Source organism: Amphibalanus amphitrite, unplaced genomic scaffold (assembly GCF_019059575.1).
Source record: "Amphibalanus amphitrite isolate SeventyFive unplaced genomic scaffold, NRLGWU_Aamphi_draft 000094F_arrow, whole genome shotgun sequence".
In the NCBI taxonomy this organism is placed as follows: Eukaryota; Metazoa; Arthropoda; class Thecostraca; order Balanomorpha; family Balanidae; genus Amphibalanus; species Amphibalanus amphitrite.
Window position 1 is genome coordinate 342,300 of NW_024881590.1, and position 23,133 is coordinate 365,432.

Sequence of the window (23,133 nt, forward strand, 5' to 3'; positions counted from 1 at the left end):
GGGTAATTTTTACATATTATGTCCGTCACAATGTTCCTAACCATCTGTGAAAAAATTGGAGTGGGCCATTCATAACTTTCGCGGCAAACGCCGTTTTCATGCATCAACATCACGCAACCGCGCGTGACCTTGAAAGACAGAGTCAAGACATGCTTGCTTGTGCACACTTTCTGAAATGAATGATTGCTGATTAGTGATATCCCAAACTCTGCGAGAATGGAAATGCATAGTCATAGTAGTCAAGCATTCACGTTCCATAGTAAAAGTGTCTCAGGCAAACGGTATTTTGCGGTGAATTTTGAGCCGTGTGGAAATGCATCATGAAGTAAATTCAACGAAAACATTATCATGCAACGATATCTTCACGTCTTTTGATCTTCACTATACGAAAGAACATACATTTTTTAGTAAGTATGGGGAATTTCTAGTTAATCCAATAATAAATATGGCAGTTAGAGGCCTGCTAAGAGTAACATGTCGCCGGCTGAGGCGGGCTCGGCCGATGCGGGAAACGCAGCAATCACAATTTTGTGTTTACACGTTCATATTTCAATTGTTTACCAACCGATTTTCAAAATTCTTTCACCATAAGATTGCCTGTACATTTCTTAGTCTTCTCACAAAATTTGACGCGAATCGAACGTAATCAGCGGAAGGGAGCGCGATGTAAAGACGGAACCGTTCCGTTCCGTCCCGGCACAGTCTACAATTCAGGCGGCGCGTAGCGGTCGGCGCCGGCTGCCGAGTCGCCGCGTCGCTGCGGCGACAGGATGTTCAATTTACACCGCTATTACTAGAACAGTTGTGAACCGATTTTCTTATTGCTTGCACGATGAGATGTCCAATTCAATTCTTGACAGGTAGCCATAATTAATTTCGCATTAATCTTATGAGATATTGGCGAAAAACAGGAGGGGTGGGCGAAATTCGCTCTTCCCCCTCCACTGCGCGTGCTAACATACGTTTGCATATGTGCAATTTTCTCCAAAACTTATGAATGGCCCACTCTAATTTTTTCATAGGTTGTTAAGAATATGGTAGGCAATAAAATATATGAAAATGAGCCAAATCGAAGGTGACGTGTTTTTTGCTATTTCAATATTTGTGCTTAAGAACAGAGTTAAGCAAATTTCAAGGTCATATATTTAAGTAGGTGCAATTCTAAACAAGTGCTTAAGAAATTACCTAAACATTAAGGTTTATTTCATTCAAATCAAACAAGTACAACCAAAGTTATGGTCGTTCAAAAATATAAAGATGCAACATTTTGTAAAAATTTGATGCCCTATATTTAGAAGACCTGTGGTCAGAATGTGCAAAAAACATCAATGTAATGTCAGGGGCCACACAGGAACTCGCTCACAAATTTATAATGAAATCGCTGATGGTAAGGTGCAAAACAGCCGATTTTTGTTCGATTTGACGTGGAATGCCCCTACTGGCACTCGCACATATAGGTAGCTCTCGGCAGACAGGGTATGGAATTCTCTTGGGACTTGGGGATACGCTCTATCAAAGTGGTCTCTGTAATGCAATAAGTCAGTGCTGATGAGAGTCGTCCCAGTGCTGTCATGCGGCGCTGTGTCGGGGTTACCCGCAATGCCAGTGCTGCTCGCAATGCTAGAGCTCCTCGCGGTGCAAGTGCTGTTGCCCGTAGTGCCAGTGCTCGTCGCGATGCCTCGGCGCTGCGCGGTGGTCGGTCAGAGATGTCGTTCGCGGATCAAATGTGGGCTGTTCACCTCATAGCGTTCGCGTGTTTCATTCTTCGGTCATCATGGTGGTCTGTGTTGGGGTCTTTGTCTGTTGGGTTAGTCGTGGTCAATATACATGTACTTTGACGCATCTTTATTTCACCAGTTCACAAGTTATCCATGCCAATATCATTAAAGTTATTACTGCTAGTGCCTAATCTTTTATGGTAATTGGTAAAAAGTAGCACCAAAATTTAAGATCGGTCCGGTATATAGCCATCCGATGATAACATCAGGTTGACAGCAGCTACTGAGGCTTCATGCCGAGTAGACTTGATGTCTTAAAAGACTTGATGCCCGGGACAAAGGCCGGAGCAGCTCGACCAGAGACACAAGAGTATTACCACTGTCAAAAATATATTCCACAATATATAACATTACAAACACTGTATACAAGTTATAACGCGAAACATGCACACGCAGGAATACATAAAGCCGGGCTAGAGCCAACACACACGTTCTCGTCGTTCTGAACAGTTGGAAACGGGAGATAGATCGCAGCCCAGCCAACTCTCAGTCTGGATATGATCACTGACTAGCCAAACAAACCAAGTCTCAAGCGCCCTGACCGATCCACCTGGTCCAAGCGGTAACATAACACACCCTCACCAGTACAGATTGGAGCTAACAGTCCGGGACCCGCGCCATCAGCTGCCCAGTTACACACCGCGCCCGAGACTGTGGGTAACACCGCAGTAACGTGTCTATTGACACCGCAGTACGGTGTAAGATGACACCACAGTACCGCGACACCAATGCCGTCCTCGCTACCGACAGTCGCATGGGTGTATTTACATGTCACTGCCTTCCAATGTCATCCCCCATCACCCTACTTTGGTGAGCAATACCCCAGTGTAGTGCCCATTTGTCCAGCACCAGCTATACATTACACTCCCCAGTCAATGCTCGTGTCGTGGATCCACTGCAAACCACCCTAACCCAGCGCCGTTACCATCGATTTCCAGTGTCATGGGTGTTGAGAGTAGCAGTGTTCACAGCTAATTCTCTCCCGTGATGTCACAAAATATCCAGTTCACTTTCTGCTGTCACCTTACTAGTCATGCTGACAAAAATTATGCCCGAATTTTGTTCCCTAACATCTGAACACCAGAAACTGACCCTGTAGTTATGCCCATAGACCATAGAAGCTCATGCAACATACGCATTCGGCTGACAATGCAGGTCAAACCAGAACAGGGGTGAGTCCTCTGGACTGCCCCTGACTTTTGGGTCATGGAAGAGTCCCAGTTTCTGCGACAGTACCGGGCGGAAAGAAAGGCCGGGAGAGACATTTGACCAAGGACGGAAACAACAGCTGGAAGCCGCGTGATGGCTCAAAGTCCGCCCAGTGACCGAAGAAATTTGCTCTCTATAACCACCGCACGCTCAATAGAAATGACACGAGTGTGTGCACTGCCGATAGTCGAACACATATCAACACACACAGATAAAACTCGATACATGAGAAGGGGCAGTGGCACCAGACATCGATAGACGGAAGGACACGTAAATACAGCTCATCATTGGGCGGTTCCAGTCACGATCGCTAGGCGTGGTCCACTACAACATAGGCCATAAGGCTAACGGGTACATCACTACCACAGGGAAGCTACACAGCAGAATGCCCACTGGAGGACTAACTTCTCGTTTCGATAGACGCGTGAACAGCTCTGGACTAGCCTTTGACTATCGCCGACAGCATGTGTGATCCGCCATCACCGTGCGGTGCAAAGTGCGTCTCTCAGACCGCAGCTCTGTCCCGCAGTTTGATGAGTGCGTTTGATTGAAGTCATTGAATCCCCTCACCCGACGGTCAGACAGAGCACCGAGTGTCCAGACCTTCCCATACTGGGTCCGCTCACAGCACTAAGGAATGCCTACTAAGAACACAGCAACCGACCACCGTCGCGCCTTCAATGCTATTTTCAGCTTCACTGGCACTTCATCAGACCAAAATCGATGAATACGGATAAATCCGCTTCCACGCACCAGCTTTTGATGATGAAACTCACACCAATGATCTTCAGATATTGTCACACTCCACTAGATACCGTAGGTGAAAAAAATGTTGCACATTTTTCCACACACTAATATCGTGCTCCGGCCCGGTGGCACCTACCTAGCGGCGCCGAGCCGGTGACGTCATATACCGTCAGTCGTCACCGGTGACGTCATCGGGTCCGTCGAGCGTGGCTCCGGCCAGCAGCGGCACGATTAGATCGTCCATGTTGGGCAGCACCAGCAGCTTCTGTGAACGGGAGACGGGGGCGTGAGTTAGTGGCGAGCCGGTCGGTATTTCTTCAGAGTTCCAATGTTGAACAGAAAACAGGAATGGCGGCTGTGTTAGGACGACTGGAAGCGTGCACTTGATACATTGAACACTGGTCGTTTGAAGTCAGACAACGTTCCCCCTTTTCCAACCTCAGGACTGTCAAATCCTTCCCGCTCCACGCCGCAATCCCACTGATCCGGGCTTATCACTCTCATGCGACCTGAGTAGCTCCTCAGGAGCAGGCTGACGTGCGCTGGGGTAACCGTGTGAGGGGATGGGTGGCCTGTGCCTCGTGACGAGATCAGCCTCGGTGGCGCACCAGAGTTGCCGCCCAGACCAATGTCACCTCCAAATCCCTATATCCCTATCATCCTTCCGGCGCTGAAAAGGTCTCGTTAGACCGAAATGGCCTAACCTTACAAAACGAAACCAAACAGACAAAAAGTGAGCGTGAGTCAGAATGTGAATGTACATATGTCACATAGCTTAATAGGAAAAAGTCGAAATGTCAAACAGTCGGAACTCGGAAACAAACATACTTTTAACGTGAATACACTAAAACGCAATCGCTTCAGATTCAGCCTAAAATAAAATCCTTCACTTCGAGCCCATCCGGCGCCTGTCTCCCTGACCGTAACAGCACCCTCCCCTAGTTTCCAGTCACACGACAGGCCCGGTGCACTTACATGCATCTCTCCGACCAGTTTGTTCTCGATCCAGTCGGTGACCTGGGTGAGGGTGACATCTCGGGTACCGAGCCGCGGCTGGGCAGACAGCAGCGTGTCCGGCTGGCCGCGGAACCCGTACCTGACGACACGGCGCGGGAATATAGACGTTAACATGGCGTCGTTCGTGATTTCACCATTTTGAGCTGCACACCTCATATCAAATAACAGCTAGCCTTTGTTTGAGAGAAGTGATGCAAAACCACACACGTCGTTTGACAGACAAGCATATGGATGCTGCACTCGATAGATCTCTAGCCACCATACTCGTGCACAGATTCCTTTATTACTTTCTTTCTGTATGTGCACAACGATCAAAAGTGATGCGCAAGTCACCCTGGTTGGATGCAACTCATCGCATCTAGCAGATCGATAAACTAATTACCTTTCTTTCCTGTCTCAAAGCAACGGGCGAGCACACCAATCCCTGCCTACCTAACGGGTCCGAACTACGCACCATATTCTGTCGGTGGGCGGTCGCGGAATGTTGATCGTCAGCACGCCCTGTAGGTGCCGCATCGTCACCGTTAGCTCGAGCGGCGTGTTGGAGAACTCCTCCATGTAGCGCTTCACGTACCGGTTCTGAGCCGCCTGCCGGTAGGGGTGAATATGGGCGTGAGCGGATTCATGGATTCGCACCGTCTCGAAAACACAACGCGTTTATTTACTGGGAATTTTAAATAATAATGACTTACATTTTAGTGAACACAAAACATTAGTCTGGACAAAACGACACTTACGCCCAAAGAACGGGATCCGTGTCAAAAATGGAAAGAAGTCAGGCCTGCAATGACTCGAACAACTAGAACACATCAGTGTTGGAAATCCCCAAAATCTACGGCAAAACATTCCCAATGAATACCCGGCTTATTCAGGTATAACTGCCAATCTCCTCGTTAGATCCGAACGTCCAGCGAAATATCTGACCTCTGAACCAGCCCCATCTCACATCACCACCACGCACCTGTTGGAAGTAGCGGGACGTGGTCACCTTGTCCACCACCTTCAGCAGCCGCTTGCCGACGCTGGACGAGCCGGAGCCGGCCTGGCCGCCCGCGGACGAGGCAGACGGCGCGGGCGACGGCGGACCACTACCCCTGATGAGAGGACGGACGGTCAGACGATCCCGCTTGGTGTGATGAAAATCCATTGATTCAGTAGCATAGCAAGCCATGGCGCCTAAGCCAGGACAAGCCAGAAGATCAAAGATGGTCAAACATAGTGGCTAGTCCTCGATCGTGGGCAACTTACATCGGTGTTCAACATAAGTCCTGTATGTTCCCAGGGTGGCTCACCCGTCTGATGCGGCGGACAGAGTGTCCGCCTCCACACCAACGCACCAGCCGGCAGCCGAGTCACTGTCCAATACCCTACCACCATTTTCCCACAGTGGCTCACCCGTCGGAGGCGGCAGACAGCGTGTCTGTCTCTTCGTCACTGGAAGACTCTACGTCGGCCGAGTCGTCGTTCCGATCGCAGGCGTAGGTGGCGCACCTGTGACGAACAGCGGCGCAGGTGTGGCGTTAGACACACTGTGAGCGGTCACGGTATGGGAACAACACGCTACCAGGCAGGACGAGGTCGGTAGATATTATAATCATATGTAGGACGTGCATTCTATTGTTTCTACAACTATAACAATCAACTCGAGAACACAAATACAGGACCGTATTGAGCGGATTGTACAGAGTCCGTCTGTAGAGCGATGATGAATCCGCTTTAAAACGGGTTGACTGAACAATTTAGGCTCAGTCTATCCAAGACACGTTGGACTCACTTTTCGTCCGATTTGGCGTCAGAGCCCGCCTCCGCCGGCGAGGATGTCTGATCCTTATCGGCTCCGCTCTCCCCCTGCTGCTGCTGCTCGTCCCTATCAGGCTGTAAAGACAGATTGGCCGTGATTTTAAGAGGCGACCAACACCAAACAACGTCAAACACTGGCTGACAACGACCGTGTTTCAAACTGGAACATCAAACTGAACACCGTACGCGTACTGTCCGACGCGTATTTGTCACAAGTAGTTATTTGATAACGCTTAATTCTCAGCGTACAAAGTGCGTACACTGGGAACGCCCAGTGCGTACGTAGTGCGTACACTACGCACGCCCAAAGCCTATGTTGCAATCCCTCAACAGGTTAACCCGACCCTCTATCTACCCTTTCACTACACACTCTTCTCACCAACCTTTTTGAGTTTCATCAGGTTGACTTTGGTGCGCAGAGTAACACAGGCACCACCCTCGTACAGCACAGCCATGTCCATCCAGAGGCCGCGCTCGTCGCAGCTGGGAGCCGACACGGAGGTGATACGGGGCATCACAGAGCCCAGGTCACACGAGGTCACCGTCAGCTCCTCGATAAAGTACGGAGGCTGCCGGACAGAAGGGAGTCGGTGACGGTTAGAGGCGCGGTGGAACCGAAGACATATTGCAGTGGTTTAGGTCACGAAAAGCAGGTATACCCGATGATGACATTTTAGCTGGCGTACTCTAGCTGCCTGCCTGAGACATTAGACTTCTCATTCCGATACCGAAAAAAATCATTTATCAGTGAAATAACCGAGACATGGGTTAATATGCAACGCTAAAGAAATGACAAACTTTTATCAAGGCTGCTTTGTATATGCAAGGCGAGCTATTTGTAGCTTCAGCAATACACCTGCCTCCCATCATGCTCCCACGCACCTTGATGCGCGATATTTTACGCTGGACGCGCTTCTGCACGAAGGCTGCCCAGTCGGCGTTTCCAAACACGTCGAACGCCAGCCGGCCAATGAGCGCGTTGAACCAGACCACGTGACCGGTGGTGGGCGGGGCTCGGCCGGGTCCCTCCACGGGGGACGGCGGTCGGGAGTCGGACCCCTCCTCCGACGGCTGAGGGTCGGTCGGGTTGTGGGGTTAGTGGAGATCAGGGGAGTTAAGGTCAGTCCAGCTTTGGTCAGCACATACGAGTATATGGCTAGTTCAGTTCAGGTAAGCGTATGACGGTGCTGTTCAGATGAGGCAAGGGAAGTGGGCCAGGTGGGCTCATCCCAGATTTAGGCTGTAGTTCGCACACACAATTCAATATCACCTTAGAGCTTAATTGAATAGAGCTGATTGCAACTGAGCTGAATTAGAGCTGAATAGTAGCGCAGCCAGAAGCCACCCAGGTGTTGACGGCATAACATGTTCCAAAGTCATAGTTAAAAGTCATAACAAATTTTGTATGCCATTTATGAGCCAGACGGTATCTCATCTTACCATATCTTATCTTATCATATCTTACCATCGGTATCAGTTTGGACATGTAGTAGTCAAAGTCCAGTTTGGGTGACGGCTGTAGGGCCGGCGGTGCGTTCTCCTCCGTCGACTCCTGCTGTCCACTGTCCGTATCTGAGCCTGTTCCTGAGCCTGATCCAGATCCTGATCCTGGTCCGGAGCCGGAACCGTCAGCGGCAGCGGATGTGGTGCTAGTGGCGGCGGCGGTGCCGGTGGTAGTGGTGGTTGTGGTGTTGGTTGCCGTAGACGTGGAAGCAGATGTAGATGTGGACGTGGACGTTGTTGAGGCCGTGGCGCCGGTGGTAGAGGCCGTCGTTTCCGAGCCACTCTCTCGACCAGTGAGTTCCTGTGAGATGCTGGTCGTCTCCTTCTCCAAACCCTGACGTGTGGCCTCCAGCAGCAGACGGAACCTGTCAAAGCGGGAAAGCACACGAAGAGCACGAAGATTAGGAACAGCTCCGAAGCCGCCGAATGAACAGCTCACCTCAACTCATTGCAAGTCAGCAGCTCAAGTCACGGCCGAACCATAAACGCCTTCCATCGAGCTCAGTGTAGCCCCCAGCCAACAGACAAGCGGTCAGATGACCAGTCGGCAAGACAACAGACGGTCAGAAGGCTAGACTGTCAGACGGACAGTCAGATGCCAGTTGTTCAGACGGTCAGGCAGCCGTCCGGTTGGCTAGCCCACTTACCAGTGCTCCTTGGCTCTGTCGGTGCGCGCGAACAGGTAAATGGCGCGCGGCTCGTCAGCGGCCAGTCCGTCGTGCGCCACCTCCTGCGGGCCGCCACTCGACTCGCGATCACCGTCTGTGGGGTTACATGGGGAGAGGGTCAGACGGTTCTGGAATGACGTCTGTCTGTTACGCCACCGATGACCGAACCAATGTGCATCTTGATTCATCATTTTCGTCTTCTTTAACAAAATTATTAACCATTATCCCATATCGTCATTCAAATTGTCTTTCTTTTTTACTTCCAACGAACTGAGCGTACCGGTAGAGAACCTCCAGTGTTCAACGTGAGGCTGACAAAAGACCTGAGATAGCCTGTGAGTGTGCACGCTAGTAATACATGGCGTCAGAGATAAGTATGCCAACGACCTCCGCTATCCTGCATACAACGCCTGAGACTGACCTGTCGCCTTGCCGCGGTCGGAGGTGGACCCGCCCTTCTGCGGCGTCGCTCCGAGCATGCCGCGAGACCGGGTCACCCGACGACAGTTGTCCAGGCGAACACACAGAGGGTACCGGCGGTTCCACCGGCTGTGGAAACACAATGTCAGCTGGGGGACGCAATGGCGGCAGCTGTCCAGACGGACGCACAGCGGGTAGCGGCGGTCCCATCGACTGAAACACATACACCACACGGACGCATACACTGTCAGCCGAGGAAATAATTTCCTCGATCAGACTCATTTTAAGTCATTCCAGTAATTTTACCACTCTTGGCTTCCCACATTTTACATTACAATTCTTGTTCCATTCATAGTAACTGTAATATTGATTGGCCATGCCATTAGAGACCAGTCTTAACACCACATTATACTACCAAATCGTAGCGTAACGGATGGCCCTACCGTCTTCCTCGACAACACACGAACACGCCGCTCTGCGCGCCCGTACCGTGTGGGATGGAGTCCGTCCGGCAGCAGGAGCACCTCACAGCCGGAGATGTCGTAGATCCGCTGCTGTAGGAACGGCAGGTTCGGAATGTGCTCATCGCACGAGGCGCGCTTCGGCACGTGGCCTGGGAAAGAGATGAGGAAGGAGGGGAGGTGTCAGATCCTGCTGCGACATTGGGTGGAAGTCGGAGGGAAGTGTTTTCAACGCAAACTGGACGTAAGACAAAATGAAACAAAAGATGGCACGCAATGTGTTATTCGAAGATCGTCAGACCAATAAAAATTCCGTGTCGAAGCCAACTCAGAACCACGGATTCAAAACACTTGATAGTCTTCGCACAATTCGACAATGCTGCATTGTCGGCTCATCAAAACTTAGTACACACATTGCCACCTCGCTCTCGCCATCGGGCCCCCTGAGTTTGTGGACTAGTTTCTCAAGCGAACTACCGAAAACAGTGTCATCTGTATCGGTGGTTGGCCCACCATGATCACATGAGTTAGTGCACCAGAGGACACCCGTTCTCAAGGAGGAACCGCCAAACATAGTAAGTCCTCTGTCGGTCTCACCTTTCGGATGGGAGACTCTCAGCATGGTGCCCTCCAGCCGCACGAAGCGGGGCTCGGTCGGCTGGTGCGTGGCAGGTGCGTAGGGGCCCACCAGTAGCTCATGCATCCAGTCCTGGGCACACGGCACGTGCCGCAGAGCACACAGTACGAGTTAGTGATCGCCGCGGGGCTGGGTCTATTCTGGGCCACACAAGACCGGCCTGAGGCCCCAGAGCAAATACAGAGAACTCATCACTCCAAATGGGGAACACGAGCCATGTCATTAGCTCTGACGTTGATGGGAGGGTAAAAATACTGTGAGACAGATTGCTGCGCATTAGTTGAGGGTACTGCATCACACAGACTGCTGTCTGTGGGAGGGTAACTGACCAACGTGTCAGTATTTAACAAACCAAAGTCAAAAAACAAGAATTCAAGTCACGCTAGTTAATCTGTTCCCCACGCCGCGGACGGCCTACTCCGTTCTCCCCTGGCTCACCTTGTGCATCAGCGAGGGCTGATACTCCTTAACCGGAGGTCTACCGTGCACGACAGCTGGCGGCGGAGGCAGGCGGCGCGGCGGCGGTCGCAGCAGAGGCAGCAGCACGGCCGCAGCCGCCGCTGTCACCAGCACACCCACCACCAGACCGGACACAAAGCCCGGCAGCGGGGCGGCCAGCAGGACGGCCACCACGGCGGCCAGCCAGCGCCATCCGCCGGTCACTGCCACCGCCAATCGGTCACAGAGGTCCGGCGGTGGTCCGGCCAGCACGGAGAGCTCCTGACTGACCGCCGGAGCCGGCGATGAACGACCATCAGAGTCTAGTCGGCTGTGTCGGCGGGACGGCGGCAGCGGCGGCGGCGGCCGCGGCGGGGGCGCCTCCACCGCTTCCTCGGCCAGATCGACACCCTCCTCGTCAATGTACTTCCCCTGGAGAGCGGAGAGCGTGACGCTGTCGGACGGACCCGCAGTCCCGGAGGACTGGCCGCCACCGCCGGAGGACGGCGAGGCGGGCGTCGCCGGCGGCCGACCCACGCTCCTCTGAAGCCGCTCGAAGATCTGCGGACGAATACTGGCCAGTTTGAAGTCACGACGGGACGGTGAGGCGGCCGGCGCCGCCACTGGATTCGGCACGTTCACAAACGCCACGTCCAGCTCCGAGGAAGCTGATGGCGGCGGCGAGCCGGGCGGCGGGGGTGACGGCGACGCCTCCCGCACTGCCTCCAGCACGTCTGACTCCGTGAGGACCTCGAACTCGGCGTGTGAGCCGCCGCTGCTGCCGCCGCCGACAGACGTGGACGAGCGCACGGAGCCGCGGTAGTCGCTGATCTTACCTGGACAACGGAAGGACATGGTTAGAAACTACGCCAAGGCTGAAGAAAGCTACGAACGACACAACTGGTTCATAATATTGAAAACTTGAGCATTTATTTACTTTAGCTCTTACGGTTTATTGAAAAAATGTGCATCAATCTTATTTATTAACGTTAACGTTATCTGAGCAAAAGCTGCTTTTCATAATGGAACATTAGAGCTCCACAGGATATTTTGCAAAGATCAAAGAACTTATTGAAGACTGCCGGCTCACGAGCACCTTTGTCAATCTGTTCAAAGAACACTTCAGTGATGATTCAACTTTGAGTCTAAAGCACCACACACGATGCTAGAAACTCAATCTTCGGTAGTTTGAGACGATATTTGATGCTTAGGGCGTGGCGCATTAAGAAACTTCCAAACGACTTCTCCCAGCAAGAATACAGAACAACAAAGGAGTCTTTGTCTGGTTTGATGAGGGGTTTGATGTTACTCGGCGGAAAAACGCTTTGTATCTTTTGACTTGGTCACATATTTAAGAGGGAAAAGGATATTAAACCGTGGCATTGAGGCGGCGAATTCCGCTATATGAATTGTGTAGCCAACATACAGTTCAAAGGGACTGCATTACATTCCGCACTGTGCAGTATGTAATATGTATGTCGTAAGCACAAAGGATACATCCACACTAATATAGCAAATTTAAATGCATTGCTGCCGTGTCAACAATCCACTTACCTTCGACGGTTTTGGTGATTTTCTCGGTGAACTCCGTCAGCCGGGACCACTTGTCCGGCTCGGCGGCGGCCTTTTGTTCTGCAGACCGGTCGGTGGCCGCCGCGGCCGCTGCCATTCCCGGGCCGTCCAGACTGGAGGAGCGAGACTTGCCCAGGCGCGAGACAAACTCTGCAAACAGCGCCAAGACGGTTAGCCTGAGAGATAAACCGGATAAACCCGCTCATCGCGATAGAAGGGAGACAGAACTCGTTTACACGTCAGTCTCACCACGTGTGGAGTGTATGTAAACACTGGATATCACGGGGGACAGTAAATGGACAAAGAACGCCAAAAACAATCACCGGACACTGAATCATCGGTCCAACGCCGTCCAACTGGACAAAATGAAACTACTAGCCACTCAACAAGACCCCTGACTTCAGACCTACCCACAACAACGTGGCCTGATCTCTGAATCATGACCTGTGACTTCCCATTTCCCACCGCCGTCTCCACTGACCTTTGACTGGGGAGAGATCCTGCAGGGCGTCTCGGAGGCCATCGGCGCGGCTTCGCACCGAATGTTTCCGGGGCGGCGGAACCGGCTGGCTGTCCGTCGTGGCGGCGGGGGCGGCGGCGGGGGCGGCAGAGACAGGATCGGCCGGCGGTGCTACCCGCGCCATCCCGTCACCAGAGGCGTCCTCGGCGGTGGCGGAGCGGCCCGCCAGCCCTGAGGACGGTCAGGAAAGGTCAGCTGCGCACTACGCACTCACACATAGACACTGACTGATGCCATTACACCGACAAATCACTACAACTTCAGTCACAGACACTAGCCAGCCGCATACCAACTGCCAGTCGAGTGGTGCATATGTAAATACAGATGCAGAAACTCAGCTACATGCATGCCAGGATCATGACGCATATCCCCACGGACATGCTCCCTGCGTCACAGGAAACGCAAAAAAGGCGGCTGTCAGCACTAAAAGTAGCACAATCACGGACAGGCGCACCGGAAGCGTGCCCCGGTCACCACTCACCAAACACCATCACCAATCACCACTCGGTCACCCAGTGCACCAGCGCACGCCCGTCCGTCCAATTTGTGACAAACCAGGGAGTGCAGCTAGCCGGCCCTCGCCGGGCAAACGCGCAGCACAGACTGTGTCAGTGCCGACGGTGGCGGCGGTGGCGGTGGCGGCGGCGACGGCGGGCGGTCAGACGGTCTCCACGCAGACGCGTGTCGCGTGCGTCGATGGGTGCACGAATAAATGGGGCAGCAGAGAGTACAGAGAGCATATGACCCCAATAGGGTACACACTACACAGTGCTGCGCACAGAGGATGACAACTGACTAGACTAGTTCTGGTGGCTTTGAATGGAAGTCAGTGGCTCGTCAGCGTCTTGTTAGCAACGTGGGTGAAGAAATCTCGTCTATTCAGTGGGGAGAACTGAGACGAAATACGTGTCATTTCTTACGATGACGATTGAAAGCGTATTGTCCCCACATCATTTCTAGACAAACAGCAATAATGTACGGAATTTATCATTAAACGACTCAACAAAACACCCTTAATGTCTAATTTTATCATTTCTATTCTATCTATTAAGTGCCGAAAAATTTGACAGAGGCCTGCAACGCCATTACCTGAGAGTTGGGCGATAAGACGTCAAATGTCGGAGCGAATAAATAGCATTGACACGGAAAATGAACTTATTGCTGGAAATACCGGATCATCTATTCGACTATTCTTGTCTTTGTTGTCAACGCATTGACGAAACCACTTGAAGTTTCACATAAAGTTTTTGGACGTATTTGAAGAAGCACGATACCTACTTCACCCAGTCACCGACAGCCAACTACACGACCCACATCAATAAGCTAACAGACACGAGACGGATCCCGGCGCACTGTGCTGACGACTGGCTCCACAGTCCACACTCTGAATCACAGCACACTACAGGTTTGCTACAGAGATGTCACAAAAGCGTCATCGCACGATTTCATATAACGAGTGTCTTTATCCTCATCTCATAGACACGATCAACAGCTCATAGATCGTGAAGTTACTCTTAATCCCACAAGATGACAACAAGTGTAGAATGTAGATGCATGAGAGCAGAGTTAGCGTCATTACGAAGGGTACGAAGGGCACGGGTCCGTGGTTAGTTGCAACTTGCAGTGTGTGTTTTCATTAGTGTTTGCCCACTTCCAGGCGGTGTTGACAGAGCACCGCCCGCGGGTGCCTTTGGAGACAAATGTCAATAAGTCAAAAGAAAATCATTGTGATGATTTTTGATAACAAGAAACAAAACAAAAGATAAACCGAAAAAATTGACTCAAGCACAGTGCATTTATGACACAAATATTTATAGATTTATTAAAAAGAAACGATTTATAAGATCAAAGCACAGCCTCTCGTTCTGCGTTCAGAAACGTGCCAGCAGTCGTTTCACAGTCGCAAGCTCTGAAAATGCTGTGCACGACGGTGGTAAGAGTCTCAGTTGTGTGAATAACCCATCCCCGCTTGCGAAGCAGTGGTCTGCTCTGACAAACAGAAGATCGAATAACAATCGCCATCGAACCGGACAAGCGACTCCCGCTATCGGCTACAATCGGTCGGTCTCTTACACTTTGATTTCAGCAAAAATGACGAGAAGAGAGACGGGTCACGGTAGTGAACGTTTGCGATCATGGTCGGCCAATCACGAACAGAGACTGTGGTACCGATGGTAGTTACATTTTCAGCAGTGACAAGATACCGATCAATTCAGACACAGTCACTAAGAAGTTAGAGCCAAGGTCATCATCATCACGCTCCCTGTTGCAGCCCCATAAAATGATGCTGCATGTTGTGGTATATTCTCGGAAAACGGGGATACCCCGAGCGATATCATACTCCACACCAGAGCACTAATACGTGGTAAATCACGGTCAACATTGACATACGACACGAGGGACCAGAGTGAAAGCTAGCGTTTGCGCCGGATGAAAATTGCTCATGCGTTTCCAATGGCCACCAAACAGGGATTGGTAGAGCAGTTTTGAGAAACGTCACTCGATGCATAATGCATGGACCGATGATGATCTCACTTCTCAGTAGCGTAAGGATTCTTACCAATCCAGCAGAAGGGAAGCCACACGGGAGCGACTAAGCGCCATCCCTACCTTCTACAGAAACGGGGAGAATACCCCAGATGCATCATCTAAAAGTTGCGTAACAAACCAGAAAGTAACGTCTAATTCTTGCTATTACACAACTATGTATCACAGCGTTCTTAGAGCTCCAGCTCCAAAACACTACGAGCCCGTCCTACATTTGGGCAAGATAGCAAATGACTAGCACATCCCAGCCATCTAGCATACACATACACACATTATCCAGATGGTAGACGGCCAGCCGAGCAACGGCGCCGGACCTTGGCCGATTTCCGCCCCGCGTGCTCTCCCAGCCCCTGCCCGCTCTGACGGTCCCGTCGCGCCGACATGCCGTCCCCGGCAGCGGCACGTGGTGTCCCTCCCCCCGCAACGGCGCCGACGCGACGGAGCGTCCCGGTGGCCCCTCTGCAGAGCGCCCGATCGATGGTGCAGGTCACCCAGTCGGCTGCAGCCGCCGGCCTGGTAACAGCGGGCCATCTCTGCACCTCCGACAGAGCGGCGGCGGCAGCGGACTGAGATGATGGGATTGGGCAGGAAATGGGGCTGGTTGAGGGCCGCGGGACTGACGGCAATATCAGCGGAGAGGTTTTAGGCTAGCATCAGACAGTGCATTGCAGAGATGATAGTACGAGTACATTGGAACGAGATGTGGTCAACAGGGAGAAACGAGAGGAACACTGTAGAAACACCAGATGACCAGGAACTATGGATGACCGGCGGGAACTATGGGGGCCTCACCGGGACCTGGCACAGACAAACCCATCCACAGGCAAACAAAGACAGCAGGACCGGTAGCTAGCAGACAAAGACGGGCGCGGAACAGCGGCCCGAGCAGAGCCACAGAGAAGCCGTGACGTTCCGAGCCAACCTTGCCCAACGCATGCTCTGACAAACAGCGCGGCGGTCCGCCATTCAGGGGGGGGGGGGGAGGGTGGCGCTCAGCTCTGGCGAGCGACACGTGCGCGCAACGAGTTGGTGGCGGTCGATAAGCTTCGTCAGACGCTCGCCACAGCGTGAATCACGGACGGATGAGGTGAGGAGCTGTGAAACACATCACGAACTCAACCTCTAGCCACTAACCATGACAATGAGATGCCCGGAGTGGAGTGGGTCGAAACGTAGTCCGATACTCAGAGCACACACACACACACACAAGAGAATGTGCAGGTCCGGCGACCTTACAGCGATACGCGATGTAGCGTCAGGGTCGACCCAATGTGTGGTGGCTCACTCTGTACACACTGCACAGTGCAGAGCAGTGAGCACCTCGCACACATGCACGTCGTCGCACGTCTGAGCCGGCGAATCGGTGTCACGCAGCGCAACACAGGTGGCGGAGACAGACCACAACTAACCCTAGTGTCCGCGGCACTGCAACGGGCCCAGACTATGTAACCACAGCGTCCACAGCATTGCAAAGGCGACGGCAAAGCACTCCAACCAATCGCAATGTCCGGAACAAAAGGCCAATGCCAACGACAATGTTGGCAGCGACAAACATAAATTAACCACAGACTGTCGGCAGCGACAGACGTCAGACCAGACCCCAAACAAACCGCAATACCGACCCTGGGTAATACAATGTCCGTCGACCTCTGTTGAAGGGCTTCAAACGCTCGTTACCTGACCTTTTACAAAACCTTACCTGACCTTCGTACTCTCATGTCTATGAGGGTACGAAGCGTCACCATCCCTAGAATGAATATGAATAGAAGGTCGCCATCCCTGACCGTCCATCCGGTGTTGGTGTGGAAAGGACAAGCCACTGTTGGTGTGAAAAGACAGCGTTGCTAGTTGCCACCTTCTCCTCCCCAGCGATCGACTCCATGTTACGGAGGCCATACGTAGGCATATTCGCGGCTGGGCCGGAAGAAACCCCACACGCGACACTGGATAGCAGGCCACAGGGGACGCTCATGCACGGTGTATGCGGCAGGGCAGGCCTGTGACACAGCGTGACACAGGCCCATGTGACGTAATTAAACACCTCAGCGTGATTTGTTGGCGATCACTTCAAGCATAATTGTACAAACACGAATAGCATAATTGTCACAAAACGTGCATCATTGCATCAACAAGCGATTTAAAGCAAAAAAAAAAAAAACACCAACATTAAGCAGACAGATTTAAATATAGACGACCTCAAGACTCCACTACTTTGTGGTTGCAAGCATAAAATACCTTTAGATTTTAAACCCTATTGCACCGGACTATATTTCACAGCTTTCGTTTTTTAACGGCAAATGACTTTTCCAACTGATGTTTGATATTGGTCAGAACAGACAACATAATGCTATGTTGACTCATAAGTGAATTTGTCTCTAGGTACCATGTGTCACATGCGCCGTTGGTATTTATATCTGGTATAAATGGTTCAGGGTCAGCCGCCGAGATACACGCAGTAAAGAAACGCTCGTGTCCTAGCGCCGGGTGCGGGATGGGGCTTATCAATTTAGGTTTTCGGCAAACGCCAAATACATATCATGTACAGTGGATCTAGTAAGGATCTCCAGACGCAACTAGATGGCGTTGAGCCTTAGTCGAGTCCATGTGGTATTCAAGGAGAGGTCACTACCGAGCTGGGCCCGATGGGGAGGTGGGGGGGGGGGGGGGGGGTGGCGAGGTCACGGTGCGGGTGACCTGTCAAACAGCCCCGGCGCGGTAGGGCGCTGCCGCAGGCAAATGGCGCACTCCAGCGTTGTTCCATATCGCGGTGGTGGGCCGGGCGGCCGGTTAGCTTGGCAGTTGGCTGCTTGGAAGGAAAGGATAATGAGGCATGACTATCAACTATGGTGAATCCAAAGTAATGCAAATGTTATGTTGGTAATGCAGCTGACAATGGAATGCTAGCGAATGCTCCGGGCGACCAGTAGCTATAAGGATTAAGATTATTTTAATTCAAGCAATAGAAAGATTGTATCGTTCGCCAGTTTTTTGACCGGCTGGCGTTTCATGCGTATAGAGTGCCCTTTGGCAAATAATTATCACGCGGGTGATTTTTTTTTTTTGCTGCTAAGATGGACCTTGAAGGTCAAATCAAGCCGCTAGGAGAAGATGAGGAAAAGTGGACGAATGCCACATTTTTGTGCATGAAGTCTGGGGTTAAAAAAGCTGAAAGTTATTATACAAGCTAAAAACAATAAGATCAGTTAATAAAAATATTTAACCCGAAATTAGCCTCTGTTTTGTCTGACCATGATTGCGTGTAAGACGCCGGTCCAACCGGGGCTCAACCCGGCCCAACCTGGTTAGGCTCCCCTTTTTTAATATAAATTTGACCCGAACCTTTTGAAAGAAAGGAATCACAAGGACAAATGACAAGTCCCCGCTAAGCTGAGCTTGTTGCGTTGACCCTGCTCTCAACCCTCCGATCAAGCAATGCCTGGTCTATGGCAGAATTTAGAGCCCAAATTTTAACGTGCGCACATAGTCGCGCACGGCCGGTCCCCTCACTGACTTCGCCTGGCAGCGGCCTGCCACCAACCAAAACCATACCGTCAGGAGCCACTCAAAAACGTCAAGCACACGTCGCGTTTCGAACCCGGACTTTTGCAAACGGGACGTGCGCTCTCACCACATGGCACATGGAGTCCAACGCTCTACCGACCGAGCTACCGGGACGAACATTTACCTTGGGGTTTCGCCTCGTGACATTGATCAGACACTTTGGCCGAAGTTTAGCCGAAACACTGAGCAAGCTGCGCAGGGCGATAGGTGCTCGTAGCGTTGTCACCGTGGTAGCGTTGAGGTTGGGTAACCTGTGAGCTGAATGCGATGTCGTGAGTTCGAGCCCCACTCCCGGGTCTGGTTTTATATAGACACGAACCAAAACCTTTCCTTCTACTGCAACACAGATAAGCATGATGACATCTTTCCCAAACATCTTTCCCCAATATCCCCTCCAAAAGTAAAAAATATTGCTTAAAAATGTTTAACTAAGTTTCATTTTTTAATGAATTTTTTTGGTCATTTGTCTGGAGCCATTTCAACTCTTTTTTTTTTCTTTTCTGCTTCTTTTCGACCCGATAAAAACCCACCAAAACTGAACGTGCCAAATGAAAAATATCTAACTCAAATAACAGTTTAGAAAAGCCTCATCATGCATCATGAAAAGCATCATGCAACTATCGACTGAATAGTTGCATGCTATGAATACGTCCTAGATTTCAATTATCATTGTTCAACATTTTGGCTGGAACTGACGCTGCCTCTTTTGTTTGAGATAATGATTCCCTTCAGTCGCATTCTTGCCGGTTCCACATGAACAGGATACCACCATACCGGAGTGAACGCACCCGCAACCATCATGCCCTCCCCTCAGCCTCGGCGCAGTGGCGGGCGGCCCTGGACGACCCACTCCCGGCGCTACGCACGCCCCATGCGCCGTGATACCGCGTCACTCCCCCTCCCTCCTTCCCCCACAATGACCGGCGACCTGACTTCCCTCGGGATTTGGACTCGCCCTACCCCGACCGTAGCGCCACGTGGTGGCTCTGGAGATCTTAAATAGACCCACTGTACATCGCACATTATCCATGCGCATGCCATAATACAGAAGCAAAATGGCGTGCACAAATTTTAAAGTCATTGTAAGAAGAACAATATCTTTGAAGAAAAATCATAAAAAAGCAATGAGCGATTCTTCCAAACACATACTCATAATCATGTACCTAAACTTACGCCAAACGGCTAAAGCGAACAAAACGGAACCATTTGCGAGCTATGAAACGTTGACGTTCACGGCCCCACCAGTGCAAAACACAGCGGTACACATAACACTGAGCATTTATCGGGCTTACCCATCTGTAGCTCCAGTTGGCCTGCCATGGAAAGTCATACACTGGTCAGTAACGGTTAGTTTCGGGCAAGCTCGACTCCAATCGGGTTTATCACGGGTTGTTAAATACGACGTGCTGTAAGTAGACGGCACATAACGCCCTGAGGGGACGTAAGGGAGCACTACCTACAACAAAGCCAGGGGTAGCCGTGTTAGTAATTAGTTACTTGTATCTACTGCAGTGGTTGGAAAGGCGGCAGTCTAATATCTGCAGTCAAGTCAGCTGATTCGGGGTGGCAGTACAGCACAATTCCACAACAAACGGCTGATGGGGGAAGACGGGTAAGGATTCGCAACTAGTGCTGTGTGCATTAGCCAAGGTTAGTATTACGAGCATAAGAGGACCTTGATATACTTTACACGGAACCAATGGACACTGCTCACTGCAATCACCGCATAATTACTTGCGAAATAAAGTGCACCTAAGGGTCAAATCAAGTGCATGCAGCCGGCAACGTTTAGAGCACGCTCCTGTATCTAAGCCTGTATCGGTAATCCTGGATTTTCGTTGTTCGTAAACCTCAGACATCTTCTGATTACCTGCGGTTGCGGCACTTCAGAAATGGCCGCCGATAGGGCCCCAGTCACAGTATGTATAAGTCACAGGGTCAAGAATGGGCAATAACATACGGACCGTCGGACAATTAACAGTTATATTGCACTAGTAAATGCTGACATAGACACCGCAACAACACAACCACAAACATTTTTTATTCAAATGATGATTCAAATTTTTTATTTTTTTATGACAAAAAAAGACAGAAGCAGCGCTTTTCTTACGAAATACAGTACAAGGATGAAGAAGTCAGTGAAGTGAAAGCATTGATCAGGTGATATTAATGAAGCCTATTCGTCCGTCATACCAACTATACTATCGATGTCTTCAGGAGGCAGGAGCCTTCAGAAACTACAGAGAACTCCAGTCCTAAGCGCACCCATCTGACCTCTCCATCGTCGCTGTACCTATCCACCGCTCGTCAATATTTGAACATTAATCGAGCCGTGCTGCAGTAGCGTATATCGGCAAAACTCGGCCGGCGCCACACGGATTCAGGTGGAGTGGACTATCTAGTGATGAGTGATGACTGAATTGTTATAAGAGTGCGCGACTGCCGGTGACCGATAGCTTACTGGCACACATCAGTGTCGACATCGGAGTAGAAATTGAACGACATCATTGATATCTATCCTGGGGAAATATCCAGAGTGCAACTTTGTTCCGATGGCAGAGCACCGCCGGGGAGGGTTAAAACGTTGATACTACTATCTGTAAGAATCTTGGATTTTACCCAGCCCCATCCAAACTGACACGGCAAGCTCGGCTTCCCTGACTGACCAAACCTAAGCCAGGTGTCAGGCAGGTGACGCTCCCCATACCGGACGGCGAGCCGTGGACCAGTTTTCCGGACAGACACTCCCATCCGGCAGTGACCGTGCAGTGTGCGGTGTAATTTATCACGACCTTGGTACGAATAAGCCACCCAGTCACTGCAATACTACTGAGCACTTTCTGAGCACACTAGTGAGTAGTGGCATACACTAAACACTTTGGCTGGTTAGCCATAAGCCAAGTGCAGCAACATTCGGCAATCGGCTCCGTCTTTTTTCGTAGCTCAGTAGCTAGAGCATGATATTCCCGGACGTGAGAGATCTGGTTCGGATCGCCCCGGAGTCCGGACATCCAAAAATATGAAACCCATGGTGTGGATGGCCATTGTTTAGAGCAGCTGCAGCCTATTGAAGATTGATACTTGATAGTGATTGTAAAATGATAGTAGTGAATGGGACAGAGCATGCTTAGCGACTGGCACATTTAACTTTGGCTCCATGGGTCCCAGAATTTCCTGATCTAGTACTTGAGGTCAGATACTGTATGAGCTCTGTTAAGAGTGGATCGTCTTCTCTCTATCTGTCCATCTTTTCTAATCAAACTATATTTGGAAAAATACAGTTGAAACCTAAAATGACATAGATAGTGGAAACTGCTAAAAGAGCTGCAAGGTCAAGAGTGGCTACAAGCCCAATTTTCCCTCTTCCAGTGCTTTTCCATAGCACCATAGACCAAAATCCAGCAACATTCTGTCAGTACTCCCATCACATCCATACAGGTGACCTCATTTTCCAGGTGACAAGAGAGCGTAGGCAGTCACACTTCCTAGACTTGATGGGCATGAAATGAAGTTTAATTTGCCACCCATGGTCTCTAAGAACATTATCATATGTGTGACTTACCTTCATCCCCTGATCCAGATGGATCTTCCGAGCAGCTGTTGAGAAATCGCACAGTGACTGGTGGAGCCGAGGCAGACTTCTTCATAAGGGCAGCAGCACAGGGTGCACCTGCAATATCAGGCAGAAAGGAGAAGCAGGTCAGCTAAAGGCTCCTATCTGAACCATAGTTGCATTGGGGTGCTTTGAGATAACCAGAATATAAATGCATTAGTTATTCTCAGAAAACATGGCTCATTTCAATTTTGGTAAGTTATGGGTTTGATACTTCAGAGCTAAGTTGAATTCTAGTCTTTCTGCCAAAATGGTAAAATAAAGATGATGATAAATCAAGAAGATAACTACCCTATGAGCCATACCAAGCTGAAGCACCTATGCCAATGCCAGAAGACCTGCTCGTGCCACTGACTTAGTCTTCGTTGAAATATTGACAATAAACGCATCTCCTTACCTTCAAGGAACTCTGACCTGCTAGAGTGTTATGTCTGTTTATCTTTTCACCTTGCTTGCTCGTTCTACATAAAAAACCAAATAAAAACAAGCTCAATCAACTCCCTCAGCCAGCAGACAAACAACTACAGCTGAGCGCAGCTGAGCGGTTGACAGCCGTGACGCAAGAGAGACATAATACACGGATGCTACCTGAACCATTAGTTGACCGTTCACCCGTCAGGTGTCAGCACCTACCAGTGAAGC

The 23,133-nt window shown here is 50.8% G+C and overlaps 1 protein-coding gene across 3 annotated transcripts; it reads right to left on the bottom strand.

Annotated features, from left to right (window-relative positions):
• Positions 1–2,091: 2,091 nt before the first annotated feature.
• Positions 2,092–23,070, bottom strand: LOC122380266 (testis-expressed protein 2-like). Of its 3 annotated transcripts, none has more exons than XM_043363289.1 (18): positions 22,889–23,070; positions 22,441–22,548; positions 12,732–12,941; positions 12,233–12,400; positions 10,679–11,514; positions 10,201–10,312; positions 9,632–9,755; positions 9,144–9,271; positions 8,702–8,816; positions 8,017–8,419; positions 7,434–7,622; positions 6,935–7,120; positions 6,526–6,626; positions 6,147–6,242; positions 5,713–5,845; positions 5,206–5,339; positions 4,710–4,830; positions 2,092–3,999 (listed from the first exon to the last, which is right to left on the bottom strand). In XM_043363289.1, exons 2-18 carry the CDS (start codon positions 22,523–22,525, stop codon positions 3,904–3,906), a joined length of 3,237 nt encoding a protein of 1,078 aa, XP_043219224.1. In that variant the 5' UTR covers positions 22,526–22,548; positions 22,889–23,070; the 3' UTR covers positions 2,092–3,903. The 3 variants fall into 3 exon arrangements, with proteins under 3 accessions (XP_043219224.1, XP_043219222.1, XP_043219223.1); XM_043363287.1 differs by having other exon boundaries at positions 9,144–9,355; positions 22,889–23,052; XM_043363288.1 differs by lacking the exons at positions 22,441–22,548; positions 22,889–23,070 and adding an exon at positions 20,171–20,187 and having other exon boundaries at positions 9,144–9,355.
• Positions 23,071–23,133: the final 63 nt, after the last annotated feature.

What these genes read in the sequence shown, in the direction of transcription:
- LOC122380266 (XM_043363287.1), bottom strand. Translation starts at nt 22,525, where the DNA reads ATGAAGAAGTCTGCCTCGGCTCCACCAGTCACTGTGCGATTTCTCAAC. An exon ending in CGACCGCGGCAAGGCGACAG is followed by an intron (nt 8,817 to 9,143) that starts GTCAGTCTCAGG and finishes GTAACCCCACAG; the next exon opens with ACGGTGATCGCGAGTCGAGT. An exon ending in TGTCCAAACTGATACCGATG is followed by an intron (nt 7,623 to 8,016) that starts GTAAGATATGAT and finishes ACCGACCCTCAG; the next exon opens with CCGTCGGAGGAGGGGTCCGA.